General features: G+C 56.2%; 1 protein-coding gene across 2 annotated transcripts in view; it reads left to right on the top strand.

The window, feature by feature from the left end:
• The first annotated feature begins 2,474 nt into the window (after positions 1-2,474).
• ENO4 (enolase 4) overlaps positions 2,475-15,149 on the top strand; it is a 102,936-nt gene continuing 90,261 nt past the window's right edge. For both annotated transcript variants that reach the window (XM_075348143.1, XM_075348142.1), the window contains exons 1-2: positions 2,475-2,781; positions 7,685-7,813. In XM_075348143.1, coding sequence (XP_075204258.1) covers positions 2,629-2,781; positions 7,685-7,813 — 282 coding nt within the window. In that variant the 5' untranslated portion in view covers positions 2,475-2,628. The remainder of the gene's footprint in view (positions 2,782-7,684; positions 7,814-15,149) is intronic.

Here is a 15,149-nt window from a genome sequence, read left to right as displayed (position 1 = left end):
CTGCTCCCATCCTCTCAGCTCCTTCACTGCTTGCGTCCTCTCAGCTCCCTCACTGCTTGCGTCCTCTCATCTCCCTCACTGCTCGCGTCCTCTCAGCTCCCTCACTGCTCGTGTCCTCTCAGCTCCCTCACTGCTTGCATCCTCTCAGCTCCCTCACTGCTTGCGTCCTCTCAGCTCCCTCACTGCTCCGTCCTCTCAGCTCCCTCACTGCTCCGACCTCTCAGCTCCCTCACTGCTCGTGTCCCCTCAGCTCCCTCACTGCTCATGTCCCCTCAGCTCCCTTACTGCTTGCGTCCTCTCAGCTCCCTCACTGCTAGCGTCCTCGTCCTCTCAGCTCCCTCACTGCTCGTGTCCTCTCAGCTCCCTCACTGCTCAGTTCTTTCAGCTCCCTCACTGCTCGCGTCCTCTCAGCTCCCTCAGTGCTCGCGTTTCTGCAGCTCCCTCACTGCTTGCGTCCTGTCAGCTCCCTCACTGCTCGAGTCCTCTCTTCTCCCTCACTGCTTGCGTCCTCTCAGCTCCCTCACTGCTTGCGTCTCTGCAGCTCCCTCACTGCACACATCCCTGCAGCTCCCTCACTGCTCGCGTCCTCTCAGCTCCCTCACTGCTTGCGTCCTCTCAGCTCCCTCACTGCTCCGTCCTCTCAGCTCCCTCACTGCTCCGACCTCCCTCACTTACTGCTCGTGTTTCTGCAGCTCCCTCACTGCTCGCGTCCTGTCAGCTCCCTCACTGCTCGCGTCCTGTCAGCTCCCTCACTGCTCCGTCCTCTCAGCTCCCTCACTGCTCGCGTCTCTGCAGCTCCCTCACTGCTCGCGTCCTCTCAGCTCCCTCACTGCTCGCGTCCTCTCAGCTCCCTCACTGCTCGCGTCCTCTCAGGTCCCTCACTGCTCGAGTCCTCTCAGCTCCCTCACTGCTTGCGTCTCTGCAGCTCCCTCACTGCTCGTGTCCTCTCAGCTCCTTCACTGCTCGCGTCTCTGCAGCTCCCTCACTGCACACATCCCTGCAGCTCCCTCACTGCTTGAGTCCTCTCAGCTCCCTCACTGCTTGCGTCCTCTCAGCTCCCTCACTGCTCCGTCCTCTCAGCTCCCTCACTGCTCCGACCTCCCTCACTTACTGCTCGTGTTTCTGCAGCTCCCTCACTGCTCGCGTCCTGTCAGCTCCCACACTGCTCGCGTCCTGTCAGCTCCCTCACTGCTCGCGTCCTGTCAGCTCCCTCACTGCTCGCGTCTCTGCAGCTCCCTCACTGCTCGCGTCCTCTCAGCTCCCTCACTGCTCGCGTCCTCTCAGCTCCCTCACTGCTCGCGTCCTCTCAGCTCCCTCACTGCTCGAGTCCTCTCAGCTCCCTCACTGCTTGCGTCTCTGCAGCTCCCTCACTGCTCCTGTCCTCTCAGCTCCTTCACTGCTCGCGTCTCTGCAGCTTCCTCACTGCTCGCGTCCTCTCAGCTCCCTCACTGCTCGCGTCTCTGCAGCTCCCTCACCTCTCGAATCCTCTCAGCTCCCTCACTGCTTGCGTCTCTGCAGCTCCCTCACTGCACACATCCCTGCAGCTCCCTCACTGCTCGCGTCCTCTCAGCTCCCTCACTGCTCGCATCCTCTCAGCTCCCTCACTGCTTGTGTCCTCTCAGCTCCCTCACTGCTCGCGTCCTCTCAGCTCCCTCATTGCTCGCGTCCTCTCAGCTCCCTCACTGCTCGCGTCCTCTCAGCTCTCTCACTGCTCGCGTCCTCTCAGCTCCCTCACTGCTCGCGTCCTCTCAGCTCCCTCACTGCTCGCATCCTCTCAGCTCCCTCACTGCTTGCGTCTCTGCAGCTCCCTCACTGCTCGCTTCCCTGCAGCTCCCTCACTGCTTGCGTCTCTGCAGCTCCCTCACTGCTTGCGTCTCTGCAGCTCCCTCACTGCTCGCTTCCTCTGTAGCTCCCTCACTGCTTGCGTCTCTGCAGCTCCCTCACTGCTCGCTTCCTCTGTAGCTCCCTCACTGCTTGCGTCTCTGCAGCTCCCTCACTGCTTGCGTCTCTGCAGCTCCTTCACTGCACACATCCCTGCAGCTCCCTCACTGCTCGCGTCCTCTCAGCTCCCTCACTGCTTGCGTCTCTTCAGCTCCCTCACTGCTCACGTCCTCTCAGCTCCCTCACTGCTCGCGTCCTCTCAGCTCCCTCACTGCTCGCGTCCTCTCAGCTCCCTCACTGCTCGCGTACTCTCAGCTCCCTCACTGTTTGCGTCTCTTCAGCTCCCTCACTGCTCACGTCCTCTCAGCTCCCTCACTGCTCGCGTCCTCTCAGCTCCCTCACTGCTCGCTTCCCTGCAGCACGGCCATTGGTTGTCAGCCTCATCCAGCTCTCATCCATCAGACCCTGCCTGCAATACGCTAGCGGCGCTGTGATAGGCTGCTGTAAGTCCCGCCCCCGGCACTGCTGACTTTCCTGCCTGTCCTCCCTTCTGTTACTTCTTCGGTCTCTGTTTGGAGCCGCCGCCATTTTCTTGTAGTCCGGCTCAGTGTCTGGTGCTCAGCGGTGACCGCAGACCTTTACAGGGCGCGCTCTAATGTTTGTCAGCACCGGGGCCATAGTTACTGTGAAGCTTCAGGTCGCGTTACCTGGCAACGGGCACCAGACCGGGAAGACGCAGACTCAGCGATGAGCGGGGCCACAGCCATGTCCCGGGGCCACACACAGCGGGCCGCCGCCGCCGCCGCCGACTACTACCGATCCTGCCGGGTCCCTGAGCGGCTGGAGGAGGCGCTGAACCTCATCTATCACCGGGGACCGGAGGACGTGTACGGACACCTGGTAATGACGTCACGGGAACACGTCATAATGAGGACAAACACTGATCATAGTACAGGCATGAGGACAGGCGACGACAGCGGGAGACGGGCAACAACAGCGGGGGACGGGCGACGACAGCGGGGGACGGGCGACGACAGCGGGGGACGGGCGACGACAGCGGGGGACGGGCGACGACAGCGGGGGACGGGCGACGACAGCGGGGGACGGGCGACGACAGCGGGGGACGGGCGAAGACAGCGGGGGACGGGCGACGACAGCGGGGGACAGGCGACGACAGCGGGAGACGGGCAACAACAGCGGGGGACGGGCGACGACAGCGGGGGACGGGCGACGACAGCGGGAGATGGGCGACAACAGCGGGGGACGGGCGACGACAGCGGGGGACGGGCGACGACAGCGGGGGACAGGCGACGACAGCGGGGGACGGGCGAAGACAGCGGGGGACGGGCGACGACAGCGGGGGACGGGCGACGACAGCGGGGGACGGGCGACGACAGCGGGGGACGGGCGACGACAGCGGGGGACGGGCGACGACAGCGGGGGACGGGCGACGACAGCGGGGGACGGGCGACGACAGCGGGGGACGGGCGACGACAGCGGGGGACGGGGACGACAGCGGGGGACGGGCGAAGACAGCGGGGGACGGGCGACGACAGCGGGGGACGGGCGACGACAGCGGGAGACGGGCGACGACAGCGGGGGACGGGCGACGACAGCGGGAGACGGGCAACGACTGCAGAGGACAGGCAACAACAGCGGGGGACGGGCGACGACAGCGGGGGATGGGCAACAACAGCGGACGACGGGCAACAACAGCGGGGGACGGGCGACGACAGCGGGGGACGGGCGACGACAGCGGAGGACGGGCGACGACAGCGGGGACGGGCGACGACAGCGGGGGACGGGCGACGACAGCGGGGGACGGGGGACGACAGCGGGGGACGACAGCGGGGGACGGGGGACGGGCGAAGACAGCGGGGGACGGGCGAAGACAGCGGGGGACGGGCGAAGACAGCGGGGGACGGGCGACGACAGCGGGGGACGGGCGACGACAGCGGGGGACGGGCGACGACAGCGGAGGACGGGCGACGACAGCGGAGGACGGGCGACGACAGCGGGGACGGGCGACGACAGCTGAGGACGGGCGACGACAGCGGGGGACAGGCGACGACAGCGGGGACGGGCGATGAGATCAGGGGACGGGCGAAGACAGCGGGGGACGGGGGACGACAGCGGGGGACGGGCGACGACAGCGGGGACGGGCGATGAGATCAGGGGATGGGCGAAGACAGCGGGGGACGGGCGACGACAGCGGGGGACGGGGGACGACAGCGGGGGACGGGGGACGACAGCGGGGGACGGGCGACGACAGCGGGGGACGGGCGAAGACAGCGGAGGACGGGCGACGACAGCTGAGTACGGGCGACGACAGCGGGGGACGGGCGACGACAGCTGGGGACGGGCGACGGCAGCGGGGACGGGCGATGAGATCGGGGGACGGGCGATGACAGCAGAGGACAGGCGATGACACTGCGGGATGGGCAACAACAGCAGAGGACAGGCGACGACACTGCGGGATGGGCAACAACAGCAGAGGACAGGCGACGACACTGCGGGACGAGCAACAGCAGCGGAGGACAGGCAATGACACTGCGGGATTGGCGACGACAGCGGAGGACAGTTGATGACACTGCGGGATTGGCGACGACAGAGCAGGACAGGTGACAAAAGCGCAGGATGGGCAACAACAAAGTAGGATGGGTGACAACAGCACAGGACAAGTGACAACAGCGCAGGATGGGTGACGTCACGTCGGGACAGACGACGACACTGTGGGACGGACAATGACAATGGATGATGGGTGAAAACAGCGGAGGACAGGCGATGACAGCGAGACGGATGACGACACTGCAGGACGGGTGACAAAAGTGCAGGATGGACGACGACAGTGAAAGACGGGAGACAACAGTGCAGGACAGGCGACGACACAGAGGAGGGCAATGACAGCGTGGGACAAGCGACGACAGCAAGGGACGTGCAACAACAGCAGAGAACGGGCGACGACAGTGCGGGACGGATGATGACACCGCTGGATGGGCGAGACAGCGTGGAACAAGCAATGACACCATGGGATAGGCGACAACAGCGTGGGACGGACGACGACACAGCGGAACGGGCGACAACAGCGTGGGACGGACGACGACACAGCGGAACGGGCGACAACAGCGGCGGATAACGACAATGCAGGACGGGCGACGACAGCGCAGGACAGGTGACGACAATACATGACGGCTGACAACAGAGCAGGGCGGACGACGACTCCACAGGACGGGCGACAGCAGAGAAGGACGGACGATGGCAGCGCAGCATGGTCAACAACTCTGCAGGACGGGCAACAACACAGGAGAATGGGCAACAACACAGAACAGGCGACGACAGCGCAGAACGAGCGATGACTCCACAGAACAGGCGACGACAGCGCAGAACGAGCGATGACTCCACAGAACAGGCGACGACAGCGCAGAACGAGCGATGACTCCACAGAACAGGCGACGACAACGCAGGACGAGCGATGACTCCACAGAACAGGCGACAACAGCGCAGGACGAGCGATGACTCCACAGAACAGGCGATGACAGCGCAGGACGAGCGATGACTCCACAGAACAGGCGACGACAGCGCAGGACGAGCGATGACTCCACAGAACAGGCGACGACAGCGCAGGACGAGCGATGACTCCACAGAACAGGCGACGACAGCGCAGGACGAGCGATGACTCCACAGAACAGGCGACGACAACGCAGGACGAGCGATGACTCCACAGAACAGGCGACGACAGCGCAGGACGAGCGATGACTCCACAGAACAGGCGACAACAGCGCAGGACGAGCGATGACTCCACAGAACAGGCGACAACAGCGCAGGACGAGCGATGACTCCACAGAACAGGCGATGACAGCGCAGGACGAGCGATGACTCCACAGAACAGGCGACGACAGCGCAGGACGAGCGATGACTCCACAGAACAGGCGACGACAACGCAGGACGAGCGATGACTCCACAGAACAGGCGACGACAGAGCAGGACGAGCGATGACTCCACAGAACAGGCGATGACAGCGCAGGACGAGCGATGACTCCACAGAACAGGCGACAACAGCGCAGGACGAGCGATGACTCCACAGAACAGGCGACGACAGAGCAGGACGAGCGATGACTCCACAGAACAGGCGACGACAACGCAGGACGAGCGATGACTCCACAGAACAGGCAACGACAGAGCAGGACGAGCGATGACTCCACAGAACAGGCGACGACAGAGCAGGACGAGCGATGACTCCACAGAACAGGCGACGACAACGCAGAACGAGCGATGACTCCACAGAACAGGCGACGACAACGCAGGACGAGCGATTACTCCACAGAACAGGCGACGACAGCGCAGGACGAGCGATGACTCCACAGAACAGGCGACAGCATGACATCGTGGTTAGATCGCACAGAGAGTGAGTGATGATGTCATGTCCAGTAATCTCCCGTGTACGTTGTTCCCGCGTACGTTGTTCCCGCTGATCTGCCTGTGGGGGAGGGGTGCTTTCCTGGGGGAGGGGTGTTTTCCTGGGGGAGGGGTGTTTTCCTGGGGGAGGGGTGCTTTCCTGGGGGCGGGGTGCTTTCCTGGGGCAGGGGTGCTTTCCTGGGGGAGGGGTGCTTTCCTGGGGCAGGGGTGCTTTCCTGGGGGCGGGGTGCTTTCCTGGAGGAGGGGTGCTTTCTTGGGAGAGGGGTGTTTTCCTGGGGCAGGGGTGCTTTCCTGGGGGAGGTGTGCTTTCCTGGGGGAGGGGGGGCTTTCCTGGGGGCGGGGGGCTTTCCTGGGGCAGGGGTGCTTTCCTGGGGCAGGGGTGCTTTCCTGGGGGCGGGGTGGTTTCCTGGAGGAGGGGGGCTTTCCTGGGGGAGGGGTGTTTTCCTGGGGCAGGGGTGCTTTCCTGGGGGAGGGGTGCTTTCCTGGGGGAGGGGTGTTTTCCTGGGGCAGGGGTGCTTTCCTGGGGGAGGGGTGCTTTCCTGGGGGAGGGGTGCTTTCCTGGGGCAGGGGTGCTTTCCTGGGGGAGGAGTGCTTTCCTGGGGGAGGGGTGCTTTCTTGGGGGAGGGGTGCTTTCCTGGGGGCGGGGTGCTTTCCTGGAGGAGGGGGGCTTTCCTGGGGGAGGGGTGTTTTCCTGGGGCAGGGGTGCTTTCCTGGGGGAGGGGTGCTTTCCTGGGGGAGGGGTGCTTTCCTGGGGAGGGGTGCTTTCCTGGGGGAGGGGTGCTTTCCTGGGGGAGGGGTGCTTTCCTGGGGGAGGGGTGCTTTCCTGGGGCAGGGGTGCTTTCCTGGGGGAGGGGTGCTTTCCTGGGGGAGGGTTGGTTTCTTGGGGGAGGGGTGCGTTCCTGGGGGAGGGGTGCTTTCCTGGGGGAGGGGTGTTTTCCTGGGGGAGGGGTGTTTTCCTGGGGGAGGGGTGCTTTCCTGGGGGCGGGGTGCTTTCCTGGGGCAGGGGTGCTTTCCTGGGGGAGGGGTGCTTTCCTGGGGCAGGGGTGCTTTCCTGGGGGCGGGGTGCTTTCCTGGAGGAGGGGTGCTTTCTTGGGAGAGGGGTGTTTTCCTGGGGCAGGGGTGCTTTCCTGGGGGAGGGGTGCTTTCCTGGGGGAGGGTTGGTTTCTTGGGGGAGGGGTGCGTTCCTGGGGGAGGGGTGCGTTCCTGGGGGAGGGGTGCTTTCCTGGGGCAGGGGTGCTTTCCTGGGGCAGGGGTGCTTTCCTGGGGGAGGGGTGCTTTCCTGGGGGAGGGGTGCGTTCCTGGGGGAGGGGTGATTTCCTGGGGGAGGGGTGCTTTCCGCGGTGGTCCATGTTTTGCTGTTTTTCATTCTGGGTTTTTTTCCTTGCAGTCCAGTTACTTTGCTGCGTTTTCGGAGCCTCCCATCATCAGCGACATCCGTGGAAGGAAGGTTCTGGATGGTGTAGGAAAGGTGACGCTGGAAGCCGAGGTCGTGTGCACCGTGCGGACCATCCAGAAGGTGCGGCCACACAGCTCAGCCAATCACATCCCAGCTCCTCCTGGTACAGGGCATCTGATTTGCCGCTTCCAGTGACAATTCCAGTCCTGTAGTTTCTTTTTTCAGCTCACAACAGCTGAGTGCTTGTTACAGTGTATCAGTTCAGAAAGCCAAAGCAATGAGCTGTAACAGGTGGTGGTATAAGTGTAATGTGCATGTAACGAGTGTGTGGCGTCTGCACGATACATCTTATATTGGAGTGGATTTACTTTCTGGCTGAGATTACTCATAGCCTTAATCGCGGCTGCAGCATCTTGCCATCACTCCCTTCCGTTATATTTACCCACGCCTGGCTTTACTCCATGTCGGTGATAGAATTGTCTATACCAGGGTTTCCCAACTCCAGTCCTCAAGGCCCACCAACAGTGCAGGTTTTGGGGATTTCCTTAGTATTGCACAGGTGTTAATGTAATTACCTGCCCAGGTGCTGGTTCCAACAGCAGTGCCATGCTAAAGAAATCCTGAAAACATGCACTGTTGGTGGGCCTTGAGGACTGGAGTTGGGAAACCCTGGTCTATACTGACCACTTTGAAGGAGCCAGTCTCTGGAGAAGCTGAGGTGTCGTTTTAGTTGTAGCTGAGAAGTTTCATGCTGGAGAAACTTAGGAGTGCTATTTGTTGTGTCTTTCCCCATCCGTTTGTCTTACCTTCCTTGTGTTGTTTTATTGTTCTAGTGGGACTAGTGTCCTACTCACTAGTCAGGGTAAGTTCACGGTCAGTAAGGGCCTAGGCACATAACTGCACACGGGGGGGAAGCACCCGTCTAGGGACGCTAGGGAGTGCACTTCATTCACAGATGAGTGTGAGGGAGTGACCCCGCTCTCCTCTCCCTATCACCAGGGTCTTCCTTATACATCTCCCCTGGTTTTCCCCCTGTGTTGCACGTCACGCTGGGCGTTCCCTCGCCCCGGTGGGACATTATCTCTGGCCCTATCTTTTGCAGGATTCAACTATGGATCCAGTTGCGGCTCTTGCATAACAGATGCAGAGGTCATCTCTGGAAGTGATGGATCTGCGGTCAGAGGTTGTGCAGCAGCTGCGGCAGATTATGGGTCTGCTGGTCTCAGCTCACAGCCAGACTGAACCACAACTCAAGAAAGCCCTCTCAGACTGGACTTCTGCGGGAGGGACACATTTGTGGTTTTCAGGGAAGCTTGTACACTGTATTTCAGCCTTCGTCTCCGGTTCTCAGGGAGTGAGGATCGCGGTCTCGCTCCTGCAAGGGGATGCCCAGTCCTGGACCTTCTCTCTTCTGGCAGATTCTCAGGCCTTCTGCTCAGTAGATGAGTTCTTTGTGGCCCAGGGTCTTATTTATGATGACCCGAACCGAATCTCCCTTGCTGAGTCCAAGCTACGAAGGCTTCGGCAGGGGGGGTCAGTGAATGGAGGGATTCTGCTCAGAGTTCTGCAGATGGGCCAGTGACTCCAGCGGGAATGGACGCACCCCTAGAAGCCATTATCAGGGACTGTCAGAAAGGCTTAAGAATGGCTGAGTACGAAGCGCCGGAGTCTTTAGAGGCCATCATGGCTTTACCATCCAGATTGATAGATGTTATGATCCGGAACCATGGAAGACCATCACAAATCATTGGCAAAAAGGTGACAAGAGCATTGGCAACTAATCTGGCCGCCATCCCCTTACTAACCAACACAACTAGAAGTAGCCGAGGGGTGAACTAACATCCTGTGCACCGCGAACCCAGCCGGAGAACTAACTATCCTAAAAGTAGGAAAGATGAATAACTCTCTGCCTCAGAAAATAGACAAGAATAGCTAGCCCCCCACATTCAAAGACTGCGGTGATATAGGAAAACACAATACACAGGTAGATTACAGGATTAGCAAAAGGTGAGGCCCCCGGTGACTAAAATAGGAAAGGACAGGAAAGGGACTGATGGTTGCCAGAGAAAAACCCTGCAAAATACCAACTTCCTGATAGTACAAAAAGGCCCTCAGATCGCTCGATCTGAACTCCGTCCTATACCAGGTGCCCTTGTCATACCAATGAACAGAAAACAAGAATTATAACAAATTCAACAAGCCACAAACACATGGACCCAAAAAGGAGCTATACTCCACACAGAACTGCAGGGAGTTCCTCAACAATCCACTGAGGGGGAAAATCCCTGGAAGGAAATAAACTGAAACCAACCACAACAAATGACAAACCCAGATAAGCAAAAGAACCAGGCAATAAATAAAGAGCAAGCACCTATCTGGGGAAGATGTGGTGTAGAGCAGGATTAAGCAGGCTATAGATACAAAGAACAACTGACATCCGGCAACAGCCTGCAATCAGACCAGGACTTAAATAGGCAGAGAGTTAGGAAAGGAAACACCCACTGCACAACCCACCTGGTCTCTATCCAAACCCTTCCTGGCCACCAGAGGGAGCCTCCCAGCAGCCAAGACATAACTAACATTCACAACAGTACCCCCCCCTTGAGGAGGGGTCACCGAACCCTCACCCACGCCACCGGGTCGCTCGGGATGAGCATGACGGAAGGCGCGAACCAACCTGTCCGCATGAATGTCAGAAGCCACAACCCAAGAGTTATCCTCCTGCCCATAACCCTTCCATTTCACAAGGTACTGAAGCTGACGCCTACTGCGACGGGAATCCAGAATTTTTTCAACCTCATACTCCAGATCCCCTTGTACCAAAACAGGGTCAGGAGGCGCTGCTACAGGAACTGCCGGCTCCACATGTTTCTTCAACAAGGACTTATGGAAGACATTGTGAATCTTAAATGACGCAGGCAGAGTCAAACGAAAAGATACAGGATTAATAATCTCCGAAATCTTATAAGGTCCAATAAATCTGGGCTTAAATTTAGGAGACTGAACTCTCATAGGAATATTTTTAGAGGACAACCACACCATGTCCCCTACTTTAAACCGGGGACCAACAGTCCGACGCCGGTTGGCAAACTTTTGGGCAGTTTCTTGGGACTGAAACAATTTATCCACTACCTGCCCCCAAATCTGCTGCATTCTGTTGACCACCGAATCCACCCCCGGACAGTCAGATGCCTCAAGCTGCCCTGAGAGGAACCTAGGGTGATACTCAAAATTGCAGAAAAAGGGGGACACCAACGTGGTAGAGCTAGCTCTATTGTTAAGGGCAAATTCAGCCAAAGGCAAAAACGAAACCCAGTCATCCTGATCCGCAGAAACAAAACACTGTCAATAGGTCTCCAGGGTCTGGTTAGCCCTTTCAGTCTGACCGTTGGTCTGAGGATGAAACGCCGAGGAGAAAGACAGCTGAACACCCAATTTGGAGCAAAAAATCCTCCAAAACCTGGTTACAAACTGCACCCCTCTGTCAGAAACAATGTTTTCGGGAATACCATGCAAATGAACAACATGTTGCAAAAACAAAGGCACCAACTCTGATGAAGACGGCAACTTAGATAGGGGAACCAAGTGGACCATCTTGGAGAATCTGTCACAGATCACCCAAATCACAGTCATTTTCCGAGAGACGGGAAGCTCTGAAATAAAATCCATAGAGATGTGCGTCCAAGGTCTCTTAGGTACAGGCAAAGGCAATAATAGCCCACTAGAACGTGAACAACAGGGCTTGGACCTAGAACAAACTCCACACGACTGCACAAAACGACGGACATCTCGGGACAGGGAAGGCCACCAAAAAGAGCGTCTCACAAGATCTCGAGTACCAAAAATGCCAGGATGACCCGCCAAAACAGAGCAATGAACCTCAGAGACAACTCGGTCTCTCCATTGGTCTGGGACAAACAGTTTCCCTGTAGGACATCTCTCAGGTTTATCCTCCTGAAATTCCGCCAGTGCCAGCCGCAGATCAGGCGAAATAGCCGAGAAAACTACACCATCATTCAGGATAGTAGACGGTTCGACAACCTCCAAAGAGTCAGTGCAGAAACTCCTGGAAAGGGCATCGGCCTTAACATTCTTGGTGCCCGGCAAAAAAGAGACCACAAAATTAAACCGGGTAAAAAACAAAGCCCACCTGGCCTGCCGAGGATTCAACCTCTTGGTCGATTCCAGATAGATGAGATTCTTGTGGTCCGGAAGCACCACAACTTGATGCCTAGCCCCCTCCAACCAATGCCTCCACTCTTCAAATGCCCACTTCATAGCCAATAATTCCCGGTTCCCCACATCATAATTCCGTTCAGAAGGAGCAAACTTCCGAGAGAAAAAGGCACAGGGCTTAAGTTTACCCGAAGTCGCGTCTCGTTGAGACAGAACCGCTCCAGCTCCAATCTCTGAGGCATCGATCTCAACTTGAAATGGGCGAGACACATCTGGTTGCTGCAGAACTGGGGCAGAAGTGAATCGCCTTTTAAGCTCCTGGAAGGCCACAATCGCCTCAGGGGTCCAATGCTCAGCATCAGCTCCCTTCTTTGTCAAATATGTCAGAGGTTTGACAATGGCAGAAAAATTGGCTATAAATTTACGGTAAAAATTAGCAAACCCCAAAAACCGCTGCAGGGATTTTAGAGAAGTCGGTTGCACCCAGTCGTAAATAGCCTGAACCTTAACCGGGTCCATTTCAATAGCGGAGGGAGACAGGATGAAGCCCAAAAAGGAAATCCTTTGCACCCCAAAGAGGCACTTTGACCCCTTAACGTACAGTGCATTATCCTTAAGTGTCTGAAAAACATCCCGTACTTGCCCCACATGAGAGTCCCAATCATCAGAAAAAATCAAGATGTCATCCAAATACACAATCAAAAATTTACCAATAAGGTCCCGAAAAATATCATTCATGAAGGCCTGGAAGACGGAGGGGGCATTAGTGAGCCCAAAAGGCATCACTAGGTACTCAAAATGCCCCTCAGGAGTATTAAAAGCCGTCTTCCATTCATCACCCTCCTTCATACGGATGAGATTACACGCACCCTTGAGATCCAGTTTCGTAAACCATTTGGCACTCTTCACTCTAGAGAACAGATCAGACATCAGAGGCAAAGGGTACTGATATTTGACTGTAATTTTATTAAGAAGACGGTAATCAATACAAGGCCTCAACGACCCATCTTTCTTAGCAACAAAGAAGAAGCCAGCACCCAAAGGAGAAGATGAGGGCCGAATGTGCCCCTTCTCCAATGATTCTCTGATGTATGACCGCATGGCATCATGTTCGGGCACAGACAAGTTGAAAATTCGCCCCTTGGGAAATTTACAACCGGGCACCAACTCAATGGCACAGTCACAGTCCCGGTGTGGGGGCAGAGAATCAGATTCCTGGTCATTAAATACATCACGGAAATCAGACAAGAAAGCCGGAACCTCAACTGCCTGAGCAGACGTGGACGACACGGAAAGGTCCTGATGCAAACCTTGACAACCCCAACTAGCTACTGACAAGGATCTCCAGTCAAGAACCGGATTATGGGTCTGCAACCACGGAAATCCCAGTACCAAGGTATCCTGTAGATTATGCAATACTAAAAATGTACAAAGTTTCCTGATGCGCTGGTGCAACTCTCATAGGCACCTGGGTCCAAAATTGGGGTTTATGTTCTGCCAAAGGGGTAGCATCAATGCCCCTTAAAGGAATAGGAGTTTGCAAAGGAACCATGGGGAAACCACAATCCCTAGCAAACCCAAAATCCATCAAATTGAGTGCTGCCCCTGAGTCCACAAAGGCAAATGCAGAAAAGGAAGACAATGAGCAAATCAATGTGACAGACAAAAGAACCCACAGTAACAGAAGTAGCCAATCTCCTTTCACGTTTAGGGTAGACAGAGATAGTATGAGAAACGTCTCCACAATAGAAGCACAGTCTATTCTTCCGTCTGAACCCCTGCCGACTAGCATTAGAAAGGACCCTATCACACTCCATAGGCTCCAAAGGCTGTTCCACAGGCACAAAACCAGCAGGTATCTTCCTGCGCTCACGTAACCGTCTATCAATCTGAATGGCCAAGGTCATAGAGGCATCAAGACCAGAAGGGACGGGAAATCCTACCATTACATCCTTCACAGCATCCGCAATACCCTTCCAATAAAGAGCCGCAAGCGCGTCATCATTCCATTTGGTAAGGACCGCCCACTTACGAAATTTCTGACAAAACGTTTCTGCAGAATCCAAACCCTGAGTTAAGGACAACAAGACCTTTTCTGCTTGGTCCACAATATTGGGTTCGTCATATAATAATCCCAAGGCCTGAAAAAAGGAGTCCACATCACTGAGAATCGGATCATCAGACGCTAAAGAGAAGGCCCAGTCCTGAGGGTCACCACGCAGCAAGGAGATGACAATCTTAACCTGCTGTACGGGAATCCCTGAGGACTTAGGGCGCAGGTCAAAAAATAATTTACAATTATTTTTGAAGCTCAAAAATCTCGACCTATCTCCCGAAAAAAATTCAGGAACAGAAATTTTAGGCTCTGCAAGGGGAGTCTGTGCAAGAAAAGACTCTATACGACGAACCTTAGCATCAAGATGAGCAACACGCTCACCTAATTCATCCATGCTAGACAAAAGAAATCTTCTATAGAACCCAAAGAAGAAGAGGAAAAACACCCAAAAAAAAAAAAAAAATTCTCAGCAGCTTTTTTTTTTTTTTTCCTTCTTAAGAGTACCCTTTAAATTTGTTTGGCCGGATGTACTGTTATGATCCGGAACCATGGAAGACCATCACAAATCATTGGCAAAAAGGTGAGAAGAGCATTGGCAACTAATCTGGCCGCCATCCCCTTACTAACCAACACAACTAGAAGTAGCCGAGGGGTGAACTAACATCCTGTGCACCGCGAACCCAGCCGGAGAACTAACCATCCTAAAGGTAGGAAAGATGAATAACTCTCTGCCTCAGAAAATAGACAAGAATAGCTAGCCCCCCACATTCAAAGACTGCGGTGATATAGGAAAACACAATACACAGGTAGATGACAGGATTAGCAAAAGGTGAGGCCCCCGCTGACTAAAATAGGAAAGGACAGGAAAGGGACTGATGGTGGCCAGAGAAAAACCCTGCAAAATACCAACTTCCTGATAGTACAAAAAGGCCCTCAGATTGCTCGATCTGAACTCCGTCCTATACCAGGTGCCCTTGTCATACCAATGAACAGAAAACAAGAATTATAACAAATTCAACAAGCCACAAACACATGGACCCAAAAAGGAGCTATACTCCACACAGAACTGCAGGGAGTTCCTCAACAATCCACTGAGGGGGAAAATCCCTGGAAGGAAATAAACTGAAACCAACCACAACAAATGACAAACCCAGATAAGCAAAGAACCAGACAATAAATAAATAGCAAGCACTTATCTGGGGAAGATGTGGTGTAGAGCAGGAT

The sequence above is a fragment of the Anomaloglossus baeobatrachus genome, chromosome 5, assembly GCF_048569485.1.
Source record: "Anomaloglossus baeobatrachus isolate aAnoBae1 chromosome 5, aAnoBae1.hap1, whole genome shotgun sequence".
In the NCBI taxonomy this organism is placed as follows: Eukaryota; Metazoa; Chordata; class Amphibia; order Anura; family Aromobatidae; genus Anomaloglossus; species Anomaloglossus baeobatrachus.
This window is presented reverse-complemented; position numbering and strand designations above follow the sequence as displayed.